This window comes from Nycticebus coucang, chromosome 9 (assembly GCF_027406575.1).
Source record: "Nycticebus coucang isolate mNycCou1 chromosome 9, mNycCou1.pri, whole genome shotgun sequence".
Lineage (NCBI taxonomy): Eukaryota > Metazoa > Chordata > Mammalia > Primates > Lorisidae > Nycticebus > Nycticebus coucang.
Window position 1 is genome coordinate 110673582 of NC_069788.1, and position 20032 is coordinate 110693613.

Sequence of the window (20032 nt, forward strand, 5' to 3'; positions counted from 1 at the left end):
TACAGAGTCTTTGTAGATATGGGTCAGGCTTGGCCAGGCACTTTCATGCCTTTTTCCTAAGCCCTCTTAGGCCCCAGCCAGGCCCTTATGGACCTTTTTCCTGGGGTCCTTTCTGGCTTCAGCCAGGGCCTTGCAGGCCTTTTCCCTAAAGTCTTTTAATGTTCATGCCAAGCTGTCTCATGAAGCCCCCAGTATGGTAGGTTTGAATATCTGTTTTCACCAATTCATTTCTTTGTGGAGGCTCATGTCCTTATCCATTATCTGTATACCTGACCCTGATTACAAAACTTTCATACCATCATTTCTTTTTTTTTTTTTTGTAGAGACAGAGTCTCACTCTACCGCCCTTGGGTAGAGTGCCATGGCGTCACACGGCTCACAGCAACCTCTAACTCTTGGGCTTACGCGATTCTCCTGCCTCAGCCTCCCGAGCAGCTGGGACTACAGGCGCCCGCCACAACGACCGGCTATTTTTTTGTTGCGGTTTGGCCGGGGCTGGGTTTGAACCCGCCACCCTCGGCATATGGGGCCGGCGCCCTTCTCACTGAGCCACAGGCGCCGCCCACCATCATTTCATTATTATATCAATCTAACTCTATTCCCATAATCCTAACTTCCCTAATGTTCACCCACATAACTCCCTCTTCTATTGCTAAGAACTGCCATGGCCATCATCGCCTCACTTTATTGATAAGTATCTTACTGGAGTCTCTGGACGCACCTGCAGACTAAAAGCTAACAGAACAAACAAATGGCAAGTAACACCATACAGAAATGAGAAAACCTTAACAGTGTGAAACCATTTCACAGGGGTAAGATCTGACATTCTGTGAGACACACCCTCAAGGATTTCAGATGCAGGCACCAAATTAAGATGTTCCTGAGATGCTTCAAACATTTGGTCTTCCAACTTTTGAGACATCCAATGTTAAATTATCTTCTCTTCCTTGCAAGAGGGACTTTACCTAACAATTGCAATCAGTGTAACCTGGCTTATTGTACCCTCAATGAATCCCCAACAATAAAAAAAAAAAATTATCTTCTCTTCCTTGAAAATGTCTTTTTACCTCCTCCCATTGGTGTTTAGTATCATAAGAATAAGGAGTTAGACAAAAATTAGAAGTATTCCCATCACATTTTAGTTGCATTCTATACTCCAAATTCATGACCATACCACCTATCCAGATCATAGTTTGCCTAAAATCATTTATTTGATTTGCCAATTTTTGATCAGTTTTCACTTGAGAATTCCACAATCTAGGTGAATTCTTTTGCCATTTCTCCACAAAGTGTGCAGTTTGAATAGTTATAAACTGCTACCCCCACAGTAGTGGCAGCTATAGTAACTGCAGTAAGTCCCATAATCACAGCAATCAAGGCTGAACACTAATCTTTTAGACCTGCGTAAAATTCCTCTCAGAATCTCCATTACCATGTGCAATGACAGGTAAGATTCTCATGGTCTATATAAGATGACCGAATCCACACACCTTCCTTTCCTCTTACTAACAGCACACTGTCACTTTCATCAAAGGTAAAGTAAAAGCAGGTAAACAATTTGCAGTTTTTACAACCGACAGTCAGGCAAAATAATTAATTTTAGCACTACCGACACGTACGGAGGTTTTACACAAGCTCTCGGTGGAATATTCTTTGTAGACCTCAAGTACATGTGATATCCATAATAGTCAAATTCTCCCACAGTAACCGTTGTATTCCAAATCCTAAGTCCTATCATAGCAAAAACCAATTTCCAAATGTCAGCATACCAACAATATGCTGTATCATTTTAGGCCGGAGGGAAACTATCCCCTTTTCCTCCCATTTAAGGGGGTAGTTAGATTGTAAATGTCTACAAATTAACAGAGGATCTTCTTTACTTTCCCTATATGTAATCATGATAGGATCCTCCTGGCAATCATCAGGCTGGTAAGCACAATCACTACAAGCATGGCCTGTGGGTCCCAATTAATTAAGAGTTCCAAATCTATCCTGTTGTAGCACCACTGCTCTGGTAGCTCTACAGTCTCCCCAGTTCAAAATATCAAATGGGTTTGGTCCATCTCTGTCCTTTTTAGGACAGCTGTGCAATCCTTTTGTTTTACTGCCAGTTTTTTGTTTTGTTTTTTTTTTTAAGAGATAGAGTCTCACTTTGTTATTCTTAGTAGAGTGCCGTAGCATCACAGCTCACAGCAACCACCAGCTCTTGGGCTTAGGCGATTCTTTTGCCTCAACCTCCCAATTAGCTGGGACTACAGGCACCCACCACAACGCCTGGCTATTTTTTGTTGCAATTTGGCTGGGGCCAGGTTGGAACCCGCCACCCGAGGTATATGGGGCAGGTGCCCTACTCACTGAGCCACAGGCACCACCCATACTGCCAGACATTTTTAAGATCACTGCTATCTTCCTAGTTCTAGTGCTCACATATTAAGATTTTATAGCAAACAATAATCCACTAAACACAAGAAAAGCCTGTTGAGTTTTATTATACTCTAGCTGATGAGACAACCAAACTTTTTTTTTTTTTTGCAGTTTTTGGCTGGGGCTGGGTTTGAACCTGCAACCTCTGGCATATGGGGCCAGCGCCCTACTCCTTCTGAGCCACAGGTGCTGCCCGAGACAACCAATTTTTAATATCTAATTTCAAACAACCCTGTGAAGGACTGAGGCATATAGGTGGACAGCTATATCCCACTGAAACATTCACTGACATGCCTTCCTCCTTTGAGTTGGAAGCTGATCGTCAGCAGGCCCCAGCATCCATGCACTATCATTTGCATAAATTTCAACAACTGATTCCATCTAAGAAGTAGGTCTAATTAACAGTGGAAAGGGCACATACACCCAACAAGTAAAGTTTGCTCTGCCTTGGCGGTGGGGAAGACTTATTACAGCGGTAATTACCATCACTGCAGTCACAACATTAACCATGGTCCTTATCATCTTCCTTTCTAATCTTCTTGGTCTTTTTGGTCAGCTCCTGGACTTGGTCCCACATCTGCAGCATCTTCTGGCCAGTATTCTCTGTATCCTGTTAGCTTGGGTCAACTGTCATTTGTTTCAATTTTGTGAGCATTTTTCTCCCAGAAATTCTTGCCTTGGCCTGTCCCTTTCTCTTCTCCTTTGACTTTTTTTTTTTTGGAGACAGAGTCTCATCCTATGGCCCTCGGTAGAGTGCCATGGCCTCACACAGCTCACGGCAACCTCCAACTCCTGGGCTTAAGCGATTCTCTTGCCTCAGCCTCCCGAGTAGCTGGGACTACAGGCGCCCGCCACAAAGCCCGGCTATTTTTTGGTTGCATGCAGTCTGGCCGGGGCTGGGCTCGAACCCGCCACTCTAGGTATATGGGGCCGGCGCCCTATGGACTGAGCCACAGGCGCTACCCCTGACTTCTTTTTCAAATGACTCATGGTAAAATTTAAGATATCTTGCTGGAACCCAAGGTGAAACACAAGCAAAACCCCTGCTCCAAGTAATTACTTTGCCTAATTCCCAAGTCTTTGTTTTAGAATTCTTCCACCACACAGTCTCTCCTTCATGTGTACTGAGCTTTTGATCCATAAAATGTTCTGCCGTTGTGTATGACTGCTCTCCTGAGATATTCAAAAAATTTAAGGTAAAAAGTGCTAAATGTAGTTGCATGTGAGGCATGGCCTATCTCCGCCTCCCCCTTTCTGTTTTTTCTGTAATTGCTCTTTCAACATTCTATTTGCTCTCTCCACAATGGCGTGGGCTGTGAGTTGTGAGGTATACCTGTCACATGAATAATATTCCACTTTTTTTTCTTTTTAAGAGACGGAGTCTCATTTTGTCACCCTCAGTAGAGTGCTGTGATGTCACAGCTCACAGCAACCTCCAACTCTTGGACTTAGATGATTCTCCTGCCTCAGCCTCCCGAGTAGCTGGGAGTACAGGTGCCTGCCACAACGCCCGGCTATTTTTTGTTGCAATTTGGCCTGGGCCAGGTTTGAACCTGCCACCCTCCGTATATGGGGCCAGCACCATACTCACTGAGCCACAGGTGCCATCCAACATTCCACTCTTTCAAGAACATTTGGAAAGGCTTACTACAATAGCTTAGGATCATTACCAGTATTAATTTTTTGTGGTAGTTCCATGACTGCAAAATATGCCAGAAGGTGCATTTTCACATGGGCAGTACTTTCTCCAGTTTGACATGTTGCCCACAAGCAGTTAGAAAAGGTATCTATGGATACATGAACAAAAGACAGCTTACCAAAAAAAGGAACATGGGTGACGTCTATTTGCCAAATGGCATTTGGAGACAAACCTCTAGGGTTGGAACTTGTCAGAGATCCCAGTAAATTTATATGGGATCTGATGTGGGGAATATAAATTTTTGACTTTCTATCCTGAACTATTTGCTGCAAGCCCACAAACTTGAATACAACTGCTCCTCAGTAATACATTTTATTAGAGCTGTCTCAACATTATTTGCTACATGAACCCACAAAGGCAGAATCTTGCGGCTGGTAGTGGACCCTGATGTCCAGGCCCAGATCTTCCTGGAATTGGGTTGCTTGAGAATGCAGCCCAAAGCAGTGGGAAACTCCATCTATGGCTAAATACCAGCACAAGACTGATAGTTAACAAGTACTGTAAGGGAAAGTTGAAAAGAACTTTGAAGAGAGAGTTCAAGAAGTCCTTCTGATTGAGGCCCAGCTCACGGACAGTGTGAGGCTGGTAGCGGCCCCAGCATGCTGGGCCCAGCTAGAACAATTGATAGCATGGGACTCTTAATCCCAGGGTCGTGGGTTCAAGCCCTACGTTGGGCGCTAAATGTTGGAGACCAGCCCCAGCAACTCTGAGGTTCTCTCCCAATGCTCGGTGGTGTTGAAGGTATGAAAAGAAAATAAAGATGCAGAGACAAAGTATAGATTTAAAGAGTGGGCTCAGAGGGTCCAACGCTACCCAATGAGAGATAAACGGCACCAGCCCCAAACTCCCAATACACTCAATTTTTATCACTTTCATCATCCCTTAATCAGCAAACTGGTGTTTGCAACAATAGTACACGTCGTTCTTGCGATTTCTCAAGCCCTGATTCTCTATTATTTATCCAATTACCTCTTAGTCATTTTCTTGTTGTTTTGTTTTGTTTTCCTTTTTGAGACACAATCTCACTTTGTCACTATCAGTAGAGTGCCGTAGCATCACAGCTCACTGCAACCTCATACTCTTGGGTTCGAGCTATTCTCTTGCCTCAGCCTCCCATGTAGCTAGGACTATAGGCACCCACCCCAATGCCCAGCTACTTTTGGAGATAAGGTCTCACTCTGGCTTTGACTCATCTTGAACTTGTGAGCTCAGGCAATCCACCTGCCCCGGCCTCCCGGACAGTAGCCATTTTCATTACTTTTACTTCTTAAAATACTTATCAGTCACTATCAAGATTACAGAAACAAAAGAAAAAGGAACATGTACTTCGAAGCTAGAAAGACCCACTTAATCCTCTGTATTCCTTCGGGGAAGATTACTTGATGCCCTATTCATATCGGGAGCGGGGGGGGGGGGGGGGGGGGGGGGGGGGAAAGCTGATTCCTCTTATCTCAACCCACAACTAGTTTTCATGCTCAATGAGTCAGCTGCACATGCCATTCTAGTTAATCTTAGAATGACTCATTACCTTCAAAGACCCTGGTACAGAGTCTTTGTAGATATGGGTCAGGCTTGGCCAAGCATTTTCATGCCTTTTTCCTAAGCCCTTTCAGGCCCCAGCCAGGCTGTTATGGACCTTTTTCCTGGGGTCCTTTCTGGCTTGAGTCCGGCCCTTGAAGGCCTTTTCCCTGAAGTCTTTTTTTTGTTGTTGCAGTTTTTGGCCGGAGCTGGGTTTGAACCCACCACCTCCGGCATATGGAGCCGGTGCCCTACCCCTTTGAGCCATAGGCACCGCCCTCTGAAGTCTTTTAATGTCGGTGCCAAGTTGTCTCCTAAAGCCCCCAGTATGGTAAGTTTGTACATCTGTTTTCATCAATCCATTTCTTTGTGGAGGCTCATGTCCTTATCCATTATCTGCATACCTGACCCTGATACAAAACTTTCAATTATTTCATTATCATATCTATCTAACTCTATTCCCATAATCCTAACTTCCCTAATGTTCACCCATAAAATATATATATCCATTTATGACAAAAGTGTACATAAATGAATCAGAAAAAAACCTCAACATTTAATAAACACCAAATAATCAATTATATGGTTACCTGGGGTTCCTCAGGTGGGAGAGGAGGTGGCACCTCCTCATTTGGAGGTGGTAATGGGGGCTCTTCAGATGAAGGGGGTTCTGAAATTTGACTGGTGGCAGGTACTGTAACTTCTTCCTTTATTGTCTCTGGTGCATCCTTTGCTATGACAGGACCCTTTTTGTGTCCTGGCAAATGCACTTTTGTCCTCTGCTGCAAACTAAGCAAGTGCTGTCGATACCAATACTGCTGCTGTTCCTACAACAGAAACAATTTTAAAAATTTTTAGTAAACAATCATATATCTCTGCAACTTGGTGTTGACAGGGAACTACATTTGCATCTGTGCTCATATATCTATATATAAGAAAAAGTAAAGCTGGGCTGAGAACAGCAAATAAGTTAATAAGATGTTAATAATAGGCTACAGAATAATTTCAATTCCTCCCCCAAATTTAAATTAAATCATACATGTTAATTCAACATATTTCTCTACTCTCTTAAAACACATGTGTTTGTAGGCAAGAGCCCTCTTTTTGATAAATGGTCAGGATAAATCTCTTCAGTATTCACAGCTATTATTTTTATCTTCCTTCAGTTTGTTCATATTTATCTACAAAGATCTTATAATTAATGAATATAACCAAATATTCCTACCTCTTCTGCCTTTCTCTCCTTTCGTTCTCCTCCCTTTTTAAACACCTGTTGTATTATTAGTCTATCAGCATTTACATATACACACAAACAGGAGAATATGCTATGTTTTAAAATACTATTTCTGTAAAAAGTCTATTTATCTTAAAAGTCTCAGCTTTACCTTCTAAATTATACTGCAATTTAATTTTCTGGAAACTTGTTTTGTGCTTCCATTTTAAAAAAATTACAACAATAAGCTCAGCCTGAAAAAAAAAAGAGAGAGAGAAAATACAGCCTATCTTTATTATCCATAGATTCTTTATTTGCAAATTTTCCTACTGACTAAAATTTATTTTTAAACCCATAATCAATACTTGCTGAGCTTTTCCAATTATTCATGAACACGTGGAGAACAGTGAACAATTTCAGTTTACTGATGTGCATGTTCCCAAATGAGGTGGGGCCAGGTGAGGCTCTGCTTTTTTGTCCCAGCTTTCCTACTGTAAATAAAATGTCTTTTTCACGGGTTATTTAGTGCCACATTTTTCTCATTTGGGCTTTTGGGGGGGATTTTGCTATTTAAAATGGTCCCTAAGTATAAAGTGCTGCCTAGTGCTCCTAAGAGCAAGAAAGCTGGTATATGCCTTACAGAGAAAATACCTATGTTGGGTACGCTTTGTCCAGAAAGTGTTACAGTGCTGTTGGCTGTGAGCTCAGTGTAATAAAAGAGTATGTAATAAATAACGTGTTTTTAAACAGAAAAACGTATAAAAAAAGGTTGTGTACTGATTGGTTGGTGAAATGTGACTAGAGGCTCACAGGAACCTAGCCTTGTTTTTCCCCTAGGAGCAATGGTTCAGTATTCAATAATTTGGTGTTTACAGTGAATTTTTAGGACATAAATACCTCAAAGAAAATGGACTGTACAATAAGTAATAACCTATTAATTAAGATCAATTTACAAAACTCCCCACTTAGAAACAACTACAGGACTGTCATTATTCTAGTACTTATTATACAATTTCCCATGTTACAAGGTTGTGTAACAAAAATCAAGAGTTATTAACACTATTCTCTCATGAATTATCCTGTATACTTACACGATTAACAAAACCCTATGTTCTTACTATAATTATAAGGATATAGTACTTAGAGCCAAGTGAGGTGGCTCATGCCTGTAATCCTAGCACTCTAGGAGGCCAAAGCAGATGGGAATGCCTAAGCTCACCAGTTCAAGACCAGCCTGAGCAAGAGTAAGACCTCGTCTCTAAAAGTAGCTGGGCATTGTAGTGGGCACCTATAGTCCCAGCTTCTTGGGAAGCTGAGGCAAGATAATTAAGAGGCTTAAGACCAAGAGTTTGAGCTGTTACACCACAGCACTCTACCGAAAGTGACAAAGACTCTGTCTCAAAATTAATTAATTAATTAATTAATAAGGATATCGTATTTTATAAAAGTGGTGTTGGAGAACTTTGAAACTCATTACCGATAGCTGAGGATCTGGCAGAAGTCCTACCACAATCAACCACCAAAGAGAACTTTAAAATGGGAACCGCAAAAGAGAATAAGCTGAATATAAAAATAACAACACAGGAGTGGCGCCTGTGGCTCAAGGAGTAGAGCACTGGCCCCATATACCAGAGGTAGTGGGTTCAAACCTGGCCCTGGCCAAAAACTGCAAAAAAATAAAAATAAAAATAATAATAATAATAATAACACAGAAGCCCAATCTACACTTTATTCACTCTAGGACTCAGCTATATTTTCATTTATAACAATTCCATTAAATATAAAATCAGCTTATTCTTATCATTTTGAGCTTTTAAGATTGGATCTTGAATTATTTTTTCAATCAAGTTGAACCAATTGAATTTTTTTACATTTTTACAATGAACTTTTGGTCTCTATATTAAATGGATTCATTTTACTTGCTTTTTTTTTTTGAGACAGAGTCTCACTATGTCCCCCTTAGTAGAGTGCTGTAGTGTCACAGCTCATAGCAACCTCAAACTCTTGGGCTTAAGCAATTCTCTTGCCTTAGCCTCCCAAGTAGCTGGGACTACAGGTGCCTGCCACAACGCCCAGCTATTTTTGTTGTTGTTGTTGTTTGCAGGCCTGGGCTGGGTTTGAACCCACCAGCTCCAGTGTATGTGGCTGACGCCCTAGCTGCTGAGCTACAGGTGCCGAGCCAACTTGCTCATTTCTAATACAATTACCTTTGCATAACCAAGATTTTCTATATTGTCACTATTTTATTTAATAAACATCATTAATAATAATAGCAATCCTGGTAACTGATGTTCTCCCTCTCCCAATTTTCCACATGCAAATAGATCCATAAAATATATATTATAATATATGCCTTTTTTCACCAAACATACTAGCTTGTTATCTGTTTTTCACTCAAAGAATGTTTTTGTCTTGGGAGAGAGATGCCTTTTGCTTTTCTTATGTACAGTTATTTAACCTTTCCTTCTAGGTCTCTCATTTCTATGACCTAAAACTTATTCCAACCTATTGGGAAGAGAACATATTCTGTCTCACTAACTTTATCCTGAAGTCTGAATATGGTTTTTCTTTTTCTTTTTTTCCAGACAGAATCTCACTCTATTGCCCCAGGCTAGAATGCTGTGCATGCACCTAGCTAGGTCACAAACACCTCAAACACCAGGATTCAAGTGATCCTCCGGCTTCAGCCTCCCAAGTAGCTGGGACTACAGGTGCCCACCAGAATGCCTAGCTAATGTTTCTATTATAGAGACAACAATAGAGACAAGGTCTCACTCTTGCTCAGGTTGCTCTTGAACTCCTGAGCTCAAGCAATCCTCCCACCTCGGCCTCCCAAAGGGCTAAGATTATAGGTATGAGCCACTGCATCCAGCCTGATTTTTTATTTTTAATTATCATACCCATAATCAGCCCTCAGGATATAATTACAGATGGTCCCTGACTTATAATAATGGTTCCACTTAAGATTTCTTGACTTTGTAAGAATACAAAAGTGATATTCATTCAGTAGAAACCATACCTTGAATTTTGAATATTGACTTTTTCCAGGCTAGTGATATTTAGCCTGATACCCTCTTGATGCTGGGCAAGTGGCAACAAGCCACATCTCCCAATCATGCAATCAGAAGGATAAATGACCAATATGCTACGGTGTTCTTTGTTGCCAGATGATTCTGCCCTACTGTAGGCTAATGTAAGTGTTCTGAAAACATCTAAAGTAAGCCAAGCTAAGTTACAAGGTTTGGTAAATTAGCCGTATTAAATGCATTATTGACATTTTTCAACTTACGCTGTATTTACCGGAATATGGCCTTGCTGTAAGTCAAGAAGCATCTGTACTTTTACTATCCAAAATAAAAAAAAAAAAAAGCACACTGACCATGATAGTCAACAATAATGTAGTATTAAAGACACTTTCTTTTTTTTTTTTTGAGACAGCATCTCACTACATCACCCTCAGCAGAGTTGGTTGTAGTTGTCATTGTTGTTTGGCAGGTCCAGGCTATATTTGAACATGCCAGCTCTGGTGTATGTGGCCAGCACCCTAGCTGCTGAGCTATAGGCGCTGAGCCTTAAAGACAACTTTCGACTTTCTTCTATTAAAAAAAACACTAAAAGGCTTGGCGCCCGTAGCTCAGTGGTTAGGGCACCGGACACAAGCACCGGTGCTGGTGGGTTCAAACCCAGCCCAGGCCTGCTAAACAACGACAACAAAAAATAGCCAGGCGTGTGGCAGGCGCCTGTAGTCCCAGCTACTTGGGAGGTTGAGGCAAGAGATCTCTTAAACCCACGAGTTTGAGGTTGCTGTGAGCTGTGACTCCATAGCACTCTACCGAGGGCGACATACTGAGACTCTGTCTCAAGAAATAATAAAGAAAACACTAAAAACATTATCAGCTCTAACCTTCAGCTTTAAAAATTAAAGAATTCGGTCTCTTTCAAATGCTTTAAAAATTAACAAATTCAGTCTCTTTCAAACAGAAGTTAAAGTTTCCTTTTTTAAAGTTGCTTTGAAAACCTCATGTTTTCAGATACAAAGATGTAATCTTTCACAAACTAGAAGCCAATGGCTACAGACACGATGACAATCGTAGGGTCCAGATTCTTTATCCATCTGCACCCACCTATTCTCATGCTTCCCATCCTTGTCTTAGATGTAGTCCAGAGTTAAGAACCTTATTAATGGCTCAAGTACTTGTTGATTCAATGCCTTATAGGTCAATTTCTACTAAATATGAATGCTATACACGGTAACCAGATCTTGTTCAATTCTAGGACTAGGCTTCAGCACATTTTTTAAGCTTTACAAATAAATAAAAATGACATCACTCAGAAATGTCCTTCGCAACCCCCAAAGAAGAGTGACTATCTCTATTTTAGAAAAGAAAAACATGTCTGAACTTGCTAATGATGACAATTCTTCTGAATGTCCCACCACATCAGACAACTACACCTCATAATGTTGGTTCCTAAGTAGAAGAATACCATAACATGTCACACTATTAAAAAGATCAAATGAAGGCATTTAAAATGTGAAAAATGTGAGAACTATCTGTCACAAATACCATTACTAGACCAGATGCCAATTTATTCAGGAAGCACTCACTGACCACTTACTACTGGTATGGTAAAATGATCTTCCACATAGGCAACTAGATAAAGGAGATGCATGTTTGTGTGTAATGTTTTAAAGATCAATTTTATGGTTACCTTTCCTATCCAGGTTTATTATTATAAATGCCCACAATATAACATTCTATGTCTTATACCCTAAAGCAAAAGGAAGGAAAATCTGGTACTGGATTTCCATTTTAGTAACTTTCTCTCTCACTCTCCTTCGGTCAAACTTCTTGAAAGAGTTGTCTATACTCACCATCCCCATTTCCTCACCTTCCATCACTCCTCAAATCAATGCAATATGGCTTCAGTCACTATGAAACTGCTCCTGCCAAGGTCAACAATAATCTACATGTCAGTAAGTGCAAAAGATAACTCAAAGTCTCTATCTTGCTTGACCTCTCCGCAGTACTTGATACAGTTGACCAGTCCCTGTCTTAAGAGTCTTCCTCTTTATTTCTGTAGCACTGCATTGTCTTGATTTTCCATCTATCTATCTGACCTTTCTTCCACTATGTCCCATAGATGCTGTTATTCTGTGGGACTACGCTCATTGTTCTCACTCCACACCAGTGATTCTCAACCTCCTAATGCCGTGGCCCTTTAATACAGTTTGACCCACAGGTTGAGAACTGCTGCTCTACACATACTCCTTAGGAGACCTCATCTATTTCTGTGTCTTCAAATATCGTAATTATGTGGATGACTTATAAATTTTCCAGATGTTGCTTCTAGACTCCTCTGTATCTAACTTCCAACTGGACATCTCCATTAGGAATCTATGTCTCAAGAACCTCAAACTCGTAAAACTTAACTCATCTTTTACCCCTCCTCCTCAGACCTGTTCTTCTTCCTCCTTTCTAGGTTTTTCTATTTTAGTAAATGGGACTTTTACTAAATGGAACTAGCAGCCCATCTCAAAAACCTAGGAATCATTCTTTTTTTTTTTGCAGACGAAATGAATGGTTTATTAAGGGATGGCTGGTGTTCGCTCAGGCACAGCAGCCCTAGGAATCATTCTTTATGTCTCCTTGTCCACTATTCAGTCTCCACCTGGATTCTAGCAGCTAAATATTTCTTTAGTCTTTCCACTTCTCTCCATCTACACTAACATCATTCAACTCCAAACCATTATCATTTCCTGCCTGGACTACTTCAACAACTATTCTCTCTAAATCACTCTTGTTCTTTTACTACTCTTCATACTACAAGCAGAGTGAGTTTTCAAAAATGCTGATCTGTCACATTTGCCTATATACAATCCTTCAGCTACTTCCTATCGCCCTCAGAATAAATTCCTTACAGGCCTTCTCTGATCTGATTTACGTCTACTACCCTTACCCTAGGTTTCAGGGAGCCTTACTGAACTTACCTAATTCTTTGAATCTGGTTAATTCCTAATCGTTCTTTAGGTTTCACTTAAATATCACTTTATAAAGGGAGGCCTCTTCTTTTTTTTTTTTTTCCACCCTTGGGGACAAACCTCAACCTCCTGGGCTCAAGCGATCCTTCTTGCCTCAGCTTCCCCAGTAGCTGGGACTACAGACGCCTGCCACAACCCCCGGCTAGTTTTTCTATTTTTAGTAAGACAGGGTCTCACTCTTGCTCAAACTGGTCTCAAACTCCTGAGCTCAAGCAATCCACCCACTTCAGCTTCCCAGAGTGCTAGGATTACAGGCCACCAAACCCAGTAGGGCCATCTTTTCTATTAGGTTAAAGCTCTCATTTGAAACATTTTGTTCTCCACCTACCACACGCTAGAGTGCATGGCACTATGTATACAATGGTGAACTTAAAAAAAAAAAAAAAAAAAAGCTCGGACAGCGCCTGTGGCTTAGTCGGTAAGGCGACGGCCCCATATACCAAGGGTGGCGGGTTCAAACCCGGCCCCGGCTGAACTGCAACCAAAAAATAGCTGGGCGTTGTGGCGGGCCCCTGTAGTCCCAGCTACTCGGGAGGCTGAGGCAAGAGAATCGCTTAAGCCCAGGAGTTGGAGGTTGCTGTGAGCTGTGTGATCTACCGAGGGCCATAAAGTGAGACTCTGTCTCTACAAAAAAAAAAAAAAAGCTCACCTTCTCCAGTTCTTTATGAAACAGTCTAGTGATTTTTATATTTTACAATCCTACAGCACCCTCTGATTCTCTTTTTTCATCTTTTTAAAAATTTTAGATTAATATAAGAGTACATATGTTTAGGTTACATTGTTTGCATTTGTTAGGTAGTGTCCAAGTTGTATTTGAGTCCTTCACCCAGGAGGTGTGCCCATTAGGTGGAAGCTTACTCAGTCCTCTCCTACCTTTCTCCCCTCCCCCATTTGAATTTATTTTTTTTTTCTCTTTGTGGACCTATAATTGTTCATCTACTAGGTAATTCGTATAATTACTTATTAAGAGGATCGGCACCATGTCTATCTCATTTCCATACTAAGCACAGTACTTGGCACTTAGGTGCCAGTCAACAAAGACATTAAATAAATGGCATCCCTAAAAGCTCCAATGAAAGCCAACAGTTTTACGTAAATAACTCAGTCCTTTAAGCAGACAATCTTCAAAAAGACACATTCCATTAAATCATCAATGCTTTACTTCGAAAAGTAGAAAAATATAGAATTATATCAAGTATTTATCCCGCCTTTCCTACACAAACTGTATTTCCAATCAAGTAGCTCTGGCTCTTAAGTTAAAAGTTTTTCTTTACAGAATTACATATAGTAAATGTGGAAGAAATGTCAGAGAAAAAAAATCATGATGCTGCAACCCCTAATGAAATAATTTATTTAGGCAAAGACCATCAACGAATGAACTGCTAGATGAAACATTAGGCTCAAGATGGATGGGAAGCTTTATAGCAGAAGGACCAGCCTGTCACCACCTGAATCTATTGATCAATATTGACACCCCTAACACTTAGACAATCAAGCATTGTGAGATTCATGATGGAATGTAAATGAAATACACAATACCACTTACAAACTACAGTTGCCAAAAGAAAGCTGAACTTAAATCTAGAAAGATATCAAAGTTAACTTCTAATTTACAAAAAATATGGAAAAAAGAGGAACAAGTCAAATGACACCATGAGAAAGCAAACAAATGCAGAATGCAGGACATTCTATAGAACAAATGACAGATTTTTCATTACATTTAATGGCATTAAGTTGTAAAAGAGAAGAGAAGGGACTGATCAATATCAGGGGTTCTCAATGCAGGACAATTTTATGCCCAAGGGGAGATCTGGCAACATCTGGAAACATTTTTGGTTGTCAGATTTGAGGCTGCCACTGGCATCTAGTGGGTAGAGATCAGGGATGCCACTAAACATCCCACAATGCAAGGGACATGTCCCCACAACAAAGAATTATTCTGCCCAAAATGTGTAGTGTTGAAGTTTGAGAAATCCTGATCTATAATAAAAAAGGCGGGTGGTGCCTGTGGCTCAAGGAGTAGGGCACCGGTCCCATATGCCGGAGGTGGTGGGTTCAAACCCAGCCCCAGCCAAAAACCACAAAAAAATAAATAAATAAATAAAAATAAATAAATAAAAGAGGCTTTTGTATACCCTATTTGGATCCTGATTTGAACTGAAAAAACATCAAAATTGATTTGAGGAATTTAACATGAATGACATCAGGAATTATTTTTGTTTTGTTTTGTTTTTATTTTTTTTGGTTGCAGTTTTTGGCCGGGGTTGGGTTTGAACCCACCACCTTCGGCATATGGGGCCGGCGCCCTACTCATTGAGCCACAGGTGCCACCCCAGGAATTATTTTTAATTCCATTAGTATGATGAAACATTAGGGGAAATCTGAATATGGGATGTGATACCAAGAAACTTAATTTTGTTAGGTCTTACAATGTGTTTAACAAAAGGACCTAATTAAGAATGCAGGGATGAAATATCCTAAGACCTAAGGTTTACTTTAAAATATTTCAGCAGTAACAAAAAACGCCTAGATAAAATAAACATGTTAAAATCTTGATAGTTGTTGAATCTGAATGATAAGCACACAGAGGAAATCACATAATTTTTCAATTTTGTGTACGTTATAAATCTTTCATCATAAAAAAAATTCTGAATAAGGCCAGGCATGGTGGGTCACGCTTGTAATCCTAGCACTCTGGGAGGCCTAGGCGGGTGGATTGCTTGAGCTCACTCAGTTCAAGACCATCCTCAGCAAAGAGTGAGGCCCTGTCTCTAAAAATAGCCAAGCTACAGGTGGTGGGCACCTGTAGCCCCCAGCTACTTGGGAGGCTGAGGCAAGAGGACTGCCTGAGCCCAACAGTTTGATGTTGCTGTGAAGTATTATGCCACAGCATGCAACCCCAGGCAACTGAGTGAGACTCTACCACAAAAAAAAAAAAAAAATTTTTTTTTTTTTTAATGACACATTCCAAAATTAAAGTAAGAATCAAAGAATAAAAAATAAGCAGAAGAACTGTCAGAGATTGGCACTGTCATGAAGATGTGTTTATCATCTAATAAAACCAAAGTATCCTAGGTCTAGCACACAACAACTCTCATATCTTATTCAACAAATCTTTGTGGAGAGCCTACAATTTGCAAGGCCCTGTCCTAGGTGCTAAAGAGGATAAGATAAACAAGACAGACCCTGTCTGCAAGGGACTTACAATCTGAAGAACAGAACCAAACCAGATGAGTAAAAGAACAAGCACAGCTTCAGGGAGATCTTTATATTTGAGATAGACCTTAAAAACGATACAATTTTTTTTTTTTTTTTTGTAGAGACAGAGTCTCACTGTACTGCCCTCGGGTAGAGTGCCGTGGTGTCACACGGCTCACAGCAACCTCTAACTCTTGGGCTTACGCGATTCTCTTGCCTCAGCCTCCCAAGCAGCTGGGACTACAGACACCAGCCACAACATCCGGCTATTTTTTTGTTGCAGTTTGGCTGGGGCTGGGTTTGAACCCACCACCCTGGGCATATGGGGCCGGCGCCTTACGCACAGAGCCACAGGCGCCGCCCAAAACGATACAATTTTAAGTGGGGAGAAAGAGGGTGGAGGAAATTGGAAAGAATTCTAGACAGAGGTGAGAAAGCCACAGGTTTACAAGGCTCTTCTTGATCTGGTCCACTGGCATACTTCAATTCTCATCTTCCGCAAGTTTCCTTCTGCCTCTCACTAAAGAACTGGAAGCACTGAATATTCAGGACATTCAGAAATTCATTACAAACAAAGGTACAAAGGCAGGAAAGCAAAAGCAGTGTTCGTATTCATATTAAGGCCCCCTCTGACATATAACCCCTCCAAAAAACACCAAAAACAATTTATTCATTTCTCTACAAGACCAGAAAAATAATCTAGTAAAGGGCGGCACTTATGGCTCAGTGGGTAGGGTGCCAGCCCCATATACTGAGGATGGCGGGTTCAAACCCAGCCCTGGCCAAACTGCAACAACAGAAAAGTAGCTGGGCGTTGTGGCGGGCGCCTGTAGTCCCAGCTACTCAGGAGGCTGCTGCAAGAGAATCGCCTAAGCCCAAGGGCTGGAGGTTGCTGTGAGGGGTGACACCACAGCACGCTACCAAGGGCGACACAGTAAGACTCAGTCTCAAAATACAAAAAAATTTTACAAAATATAGCTGTTACTTTGGAGTAAATAATAACAATAAAATGCAGGTAACTGTTCATGTCTTAAAACTACCTTTAAGTAATGTGAGAAAAGGACGTATAGGTCAATTCCTAAAATGGACCAACAGATCCCTAAAAGGGTCAAATGGCTACAGACTCATTTACGTATTGTATGTGCACAATTAGGATGCTCCTTGTACTTCATCCTTCATTTGCTGAGTCCTTTAAATTCAGGAAGTTGAGAGCTATTCCTGGCCCCTAAATAATTTTCTAAAAGATATTAACTGGTCATAAAGTTTACAAGCATTCAAAATCTGAAGTCTTTGAAAGGTTTCCTTTTATGCTGCCTCTCAGCTGGAATTTTCAGTTTGAAACAAGGCTTTCTGGAACAGCAAAAAATCTAAGAGATTGGTCAAAGGAAACCAAGGAATGTATCTGAAAACTAACTCTTGAACCATCCCTCTACTCTATAGTATCTAGACACATCTTCAATTCCTGTTGCTTAGTAATCCATATTTAGCTAATTAAAAAGTTGGGTTGTCAGCCCTCTAATTGTTAAGGAAACCTTTGGAGTGTAAATTAGGTAGTCACTGTGTGTTGGAATAAACTCTGATTAAAGCCCTCATGAGGCCTTATCACATAGGGCCCTACGTGAAAGATTAGGCTAAGGAAGATGCTTTCTTACCTGTGGAGTCATCATAGAGGGATCTGGCTCAGAGGAAGCTTGCTGCACTTCAGCACTCCTGTTCTTGGCTCCACTTTCCAAAGACTCTTGCTGGACAGTTGTCTTACTCCCAGAGGGGGCCGACGGCGGTGGAGCTAAGAGTTGAGATTTAGAATGGCCCTGAGAGGGGCGCGAAGGAGATGCCTGAGAAGAGGGCAAGTAGGACTGGGAATGGCTCATATACGATTGCGAGGAAGAGGAGGAAGAATAAGAAGGGGTAGGCGCCAGATAGGATTGGGAAGGCGGGGACTGAGAAGGGGATGGCTGAGCAGGAGGCAGGTAGGGCTGAGAGGAGGAAGGGGGATAGTACGAGGGTGGCGGCTGAGGTGGGGGCATGTAAGATTGGGATGGGGGCATGTAAGACCCAGGCGGTACAGGGGGAGATTCAGGGGGGGAATCCAGCTCCATTGGAACCAAACCAGAAGGCCCATCTCGTTGGTGGAGCATCTGGTGTTTGTACTGCTGCTGCTTCTGATAGCTGAGGGCAGGCCCAGGTGGCGGGGGCATCGGTGGCGGCGGCGGCTGCCAGTCTCCGTAGCCGCCCCCTGGCATCACCGGCGGGGGCGGCAAGGGGGGCGGAGGAAGGTGGTGGGGCTGGAGCACACACTGCATTTGCTTCTGGTGCATCTGCTGCAGCTGTTGGAGCTGCGCCAAGTGCTGCTCGCGGAAGCTCATGAAGCCCGAGGAAGAGGGGGCCGCGGGAGTCGTCGAGCTCGAGTACCCGGGCCCCGGCGAGGCCTCAGGAAGCGCCACTGGAGGCGGCGGCGGGACCGGCGGCGGCGGATAGTGGCTGCTCCCGCCATACCGGCCCCAGTTCGGGTACATATCAGAAAAGAAGCCGCAGGGTTTGTCCCGGAGCCGTTACTCGTCGCAACCGACCTCCAGGAGCCGCGGCGGCGACGGCGACAGCCGGAACTCGCGGCGCCTACAGGCCCCAAAGCGTATAAACGGAGCGCGCCAGTGCGCCGGCGCTACAGAGCTGGGCCCGCGATCGAGAAGGCGGGGACAGGACTTGGGCTATAACGCCTGCGCAGTAGCCATAGAGAAGAGAACAAAGGCGAGATAGAGCGGCCTTTAGTGTGGAGATTCGAGGTTGCCATCTCCCTGGGAGTTCGGACACTGCAGGAGGGTGTAGAATGTTCTCATAGAACTGAGAAACCATAGAGTCGAACAGTTGAAAGGGGTGGTAGAGATCCTATCGCTCCACGGGTTCATTTTTGAATGAAAAAAAAAGAAGGTTCCATTCACAATAGCAACAATCACAACAACAACAAAAACATAAAACAACTAGGAATAACTCTTATAAGAAATATGTACAACTTATATGAAGAAAACCACAAAATGATATCTGAGTAGGATAACATTAGACTTCAAATAACGGAGAGGCTAAGCATGGTCTTGAATGAAAAGAGGAAAAATTGAAAAGATGTCAGTTCTTCCAAATTAAACGAATAGACTTACCTCAATTATATCCCAAAATCCAATTGGGAATAAAGCTGTGAAGAATGGAAACATATTTTGAAGGCAGAAGGTAAGACTGCACCAATTCCTGTAGGCATGTAATAGGTAATATCTGCAGATACTGTAAAAGAGGTGAAATAGAATTCTTTAGGCTATTTCCACACATAAAATTCCGCGTTGGAGAATCTCAAAGCTACAGCAAAGAAAGTAAAAACTAGATAAAAAGATCGTCTAAAGATGACCTAGAAGATAATCTTCCAAAAAAGAATCTCTGAACATAATACTAGGTGAACTCTTTCTTTGGCTTGAGTGAATCACTGAAAAGCAAAACTAAAACACTGAATTCTCAAACAAACAAACATTAAAAAAACAAACTCTGAGCATATTGTATGTCAGTGTGTCAGTTGTGTACCACTCAAAGATTTGACCTTGCTTCTGTCTTAGCAACCCAGATCTTCACCTCTCTCAGGAGGTGAATATAAATGGAAAGTGGGGGAGCAAGGTATTCTTTGGAAGGAAGAGTTTTCTATTCCAAAGAAGAATTTTATTTAGCATGTCATAAGTACACACTGTAGTGAATTTTCACAAACAGATCACACTGAAACCAGGACTCAAGTCAAGAAATAGGAGTTAAACCTCAATACAAATGAGGGGAATATGAACTAAAACCAATATGAGATACCAGTAAATGTGCAACTCATCAGCATTAAGGTCAAAAATAGGCAAATTGGGCTTAGCACCTGTAGCTCAGTACTAGGGCACCAGCCACATACACCAGAGCCGGTGGG

General features: G+C 41.8%; 1 protein-coding gene across 3 annotated transcripts in view; it reads right to left on the reverse strand.

The window, feature by feature from the left end:
• Positions 1-18782, reverse strand: part of YLPM1 (YLP motif containing 1) — an 82266-nt gene extending 63484 nt beyond the window's left edge. For 2 of the 3 annotated variants that reach the window (XR_008382377.1, XM_053601604.1), the window contains exons 1-2: positions 17745-18768; positions 6232-6468 (exon numbers count right to left, since the gene is read on the reverse strand). Coding sequence is in view for 2 of the 3 variants with exons in the window: in XM_053601604.1 (XP_053457579.1) it covers positions 6232-6468; positions 17745-18608 (1101 nt within the window). In the remaining variant the exon portion in view is untranslated. Of the gene's footprint in view, positions 1-6231; positions 6469-17744 lie in introns of all 3 variants that reach the window. The other variant, XM_053601603.1, reaches the window with a different exon arrangement.
• Between the last annotated feature and the right edge of the window lie 1250 nt (positions 18783-20032).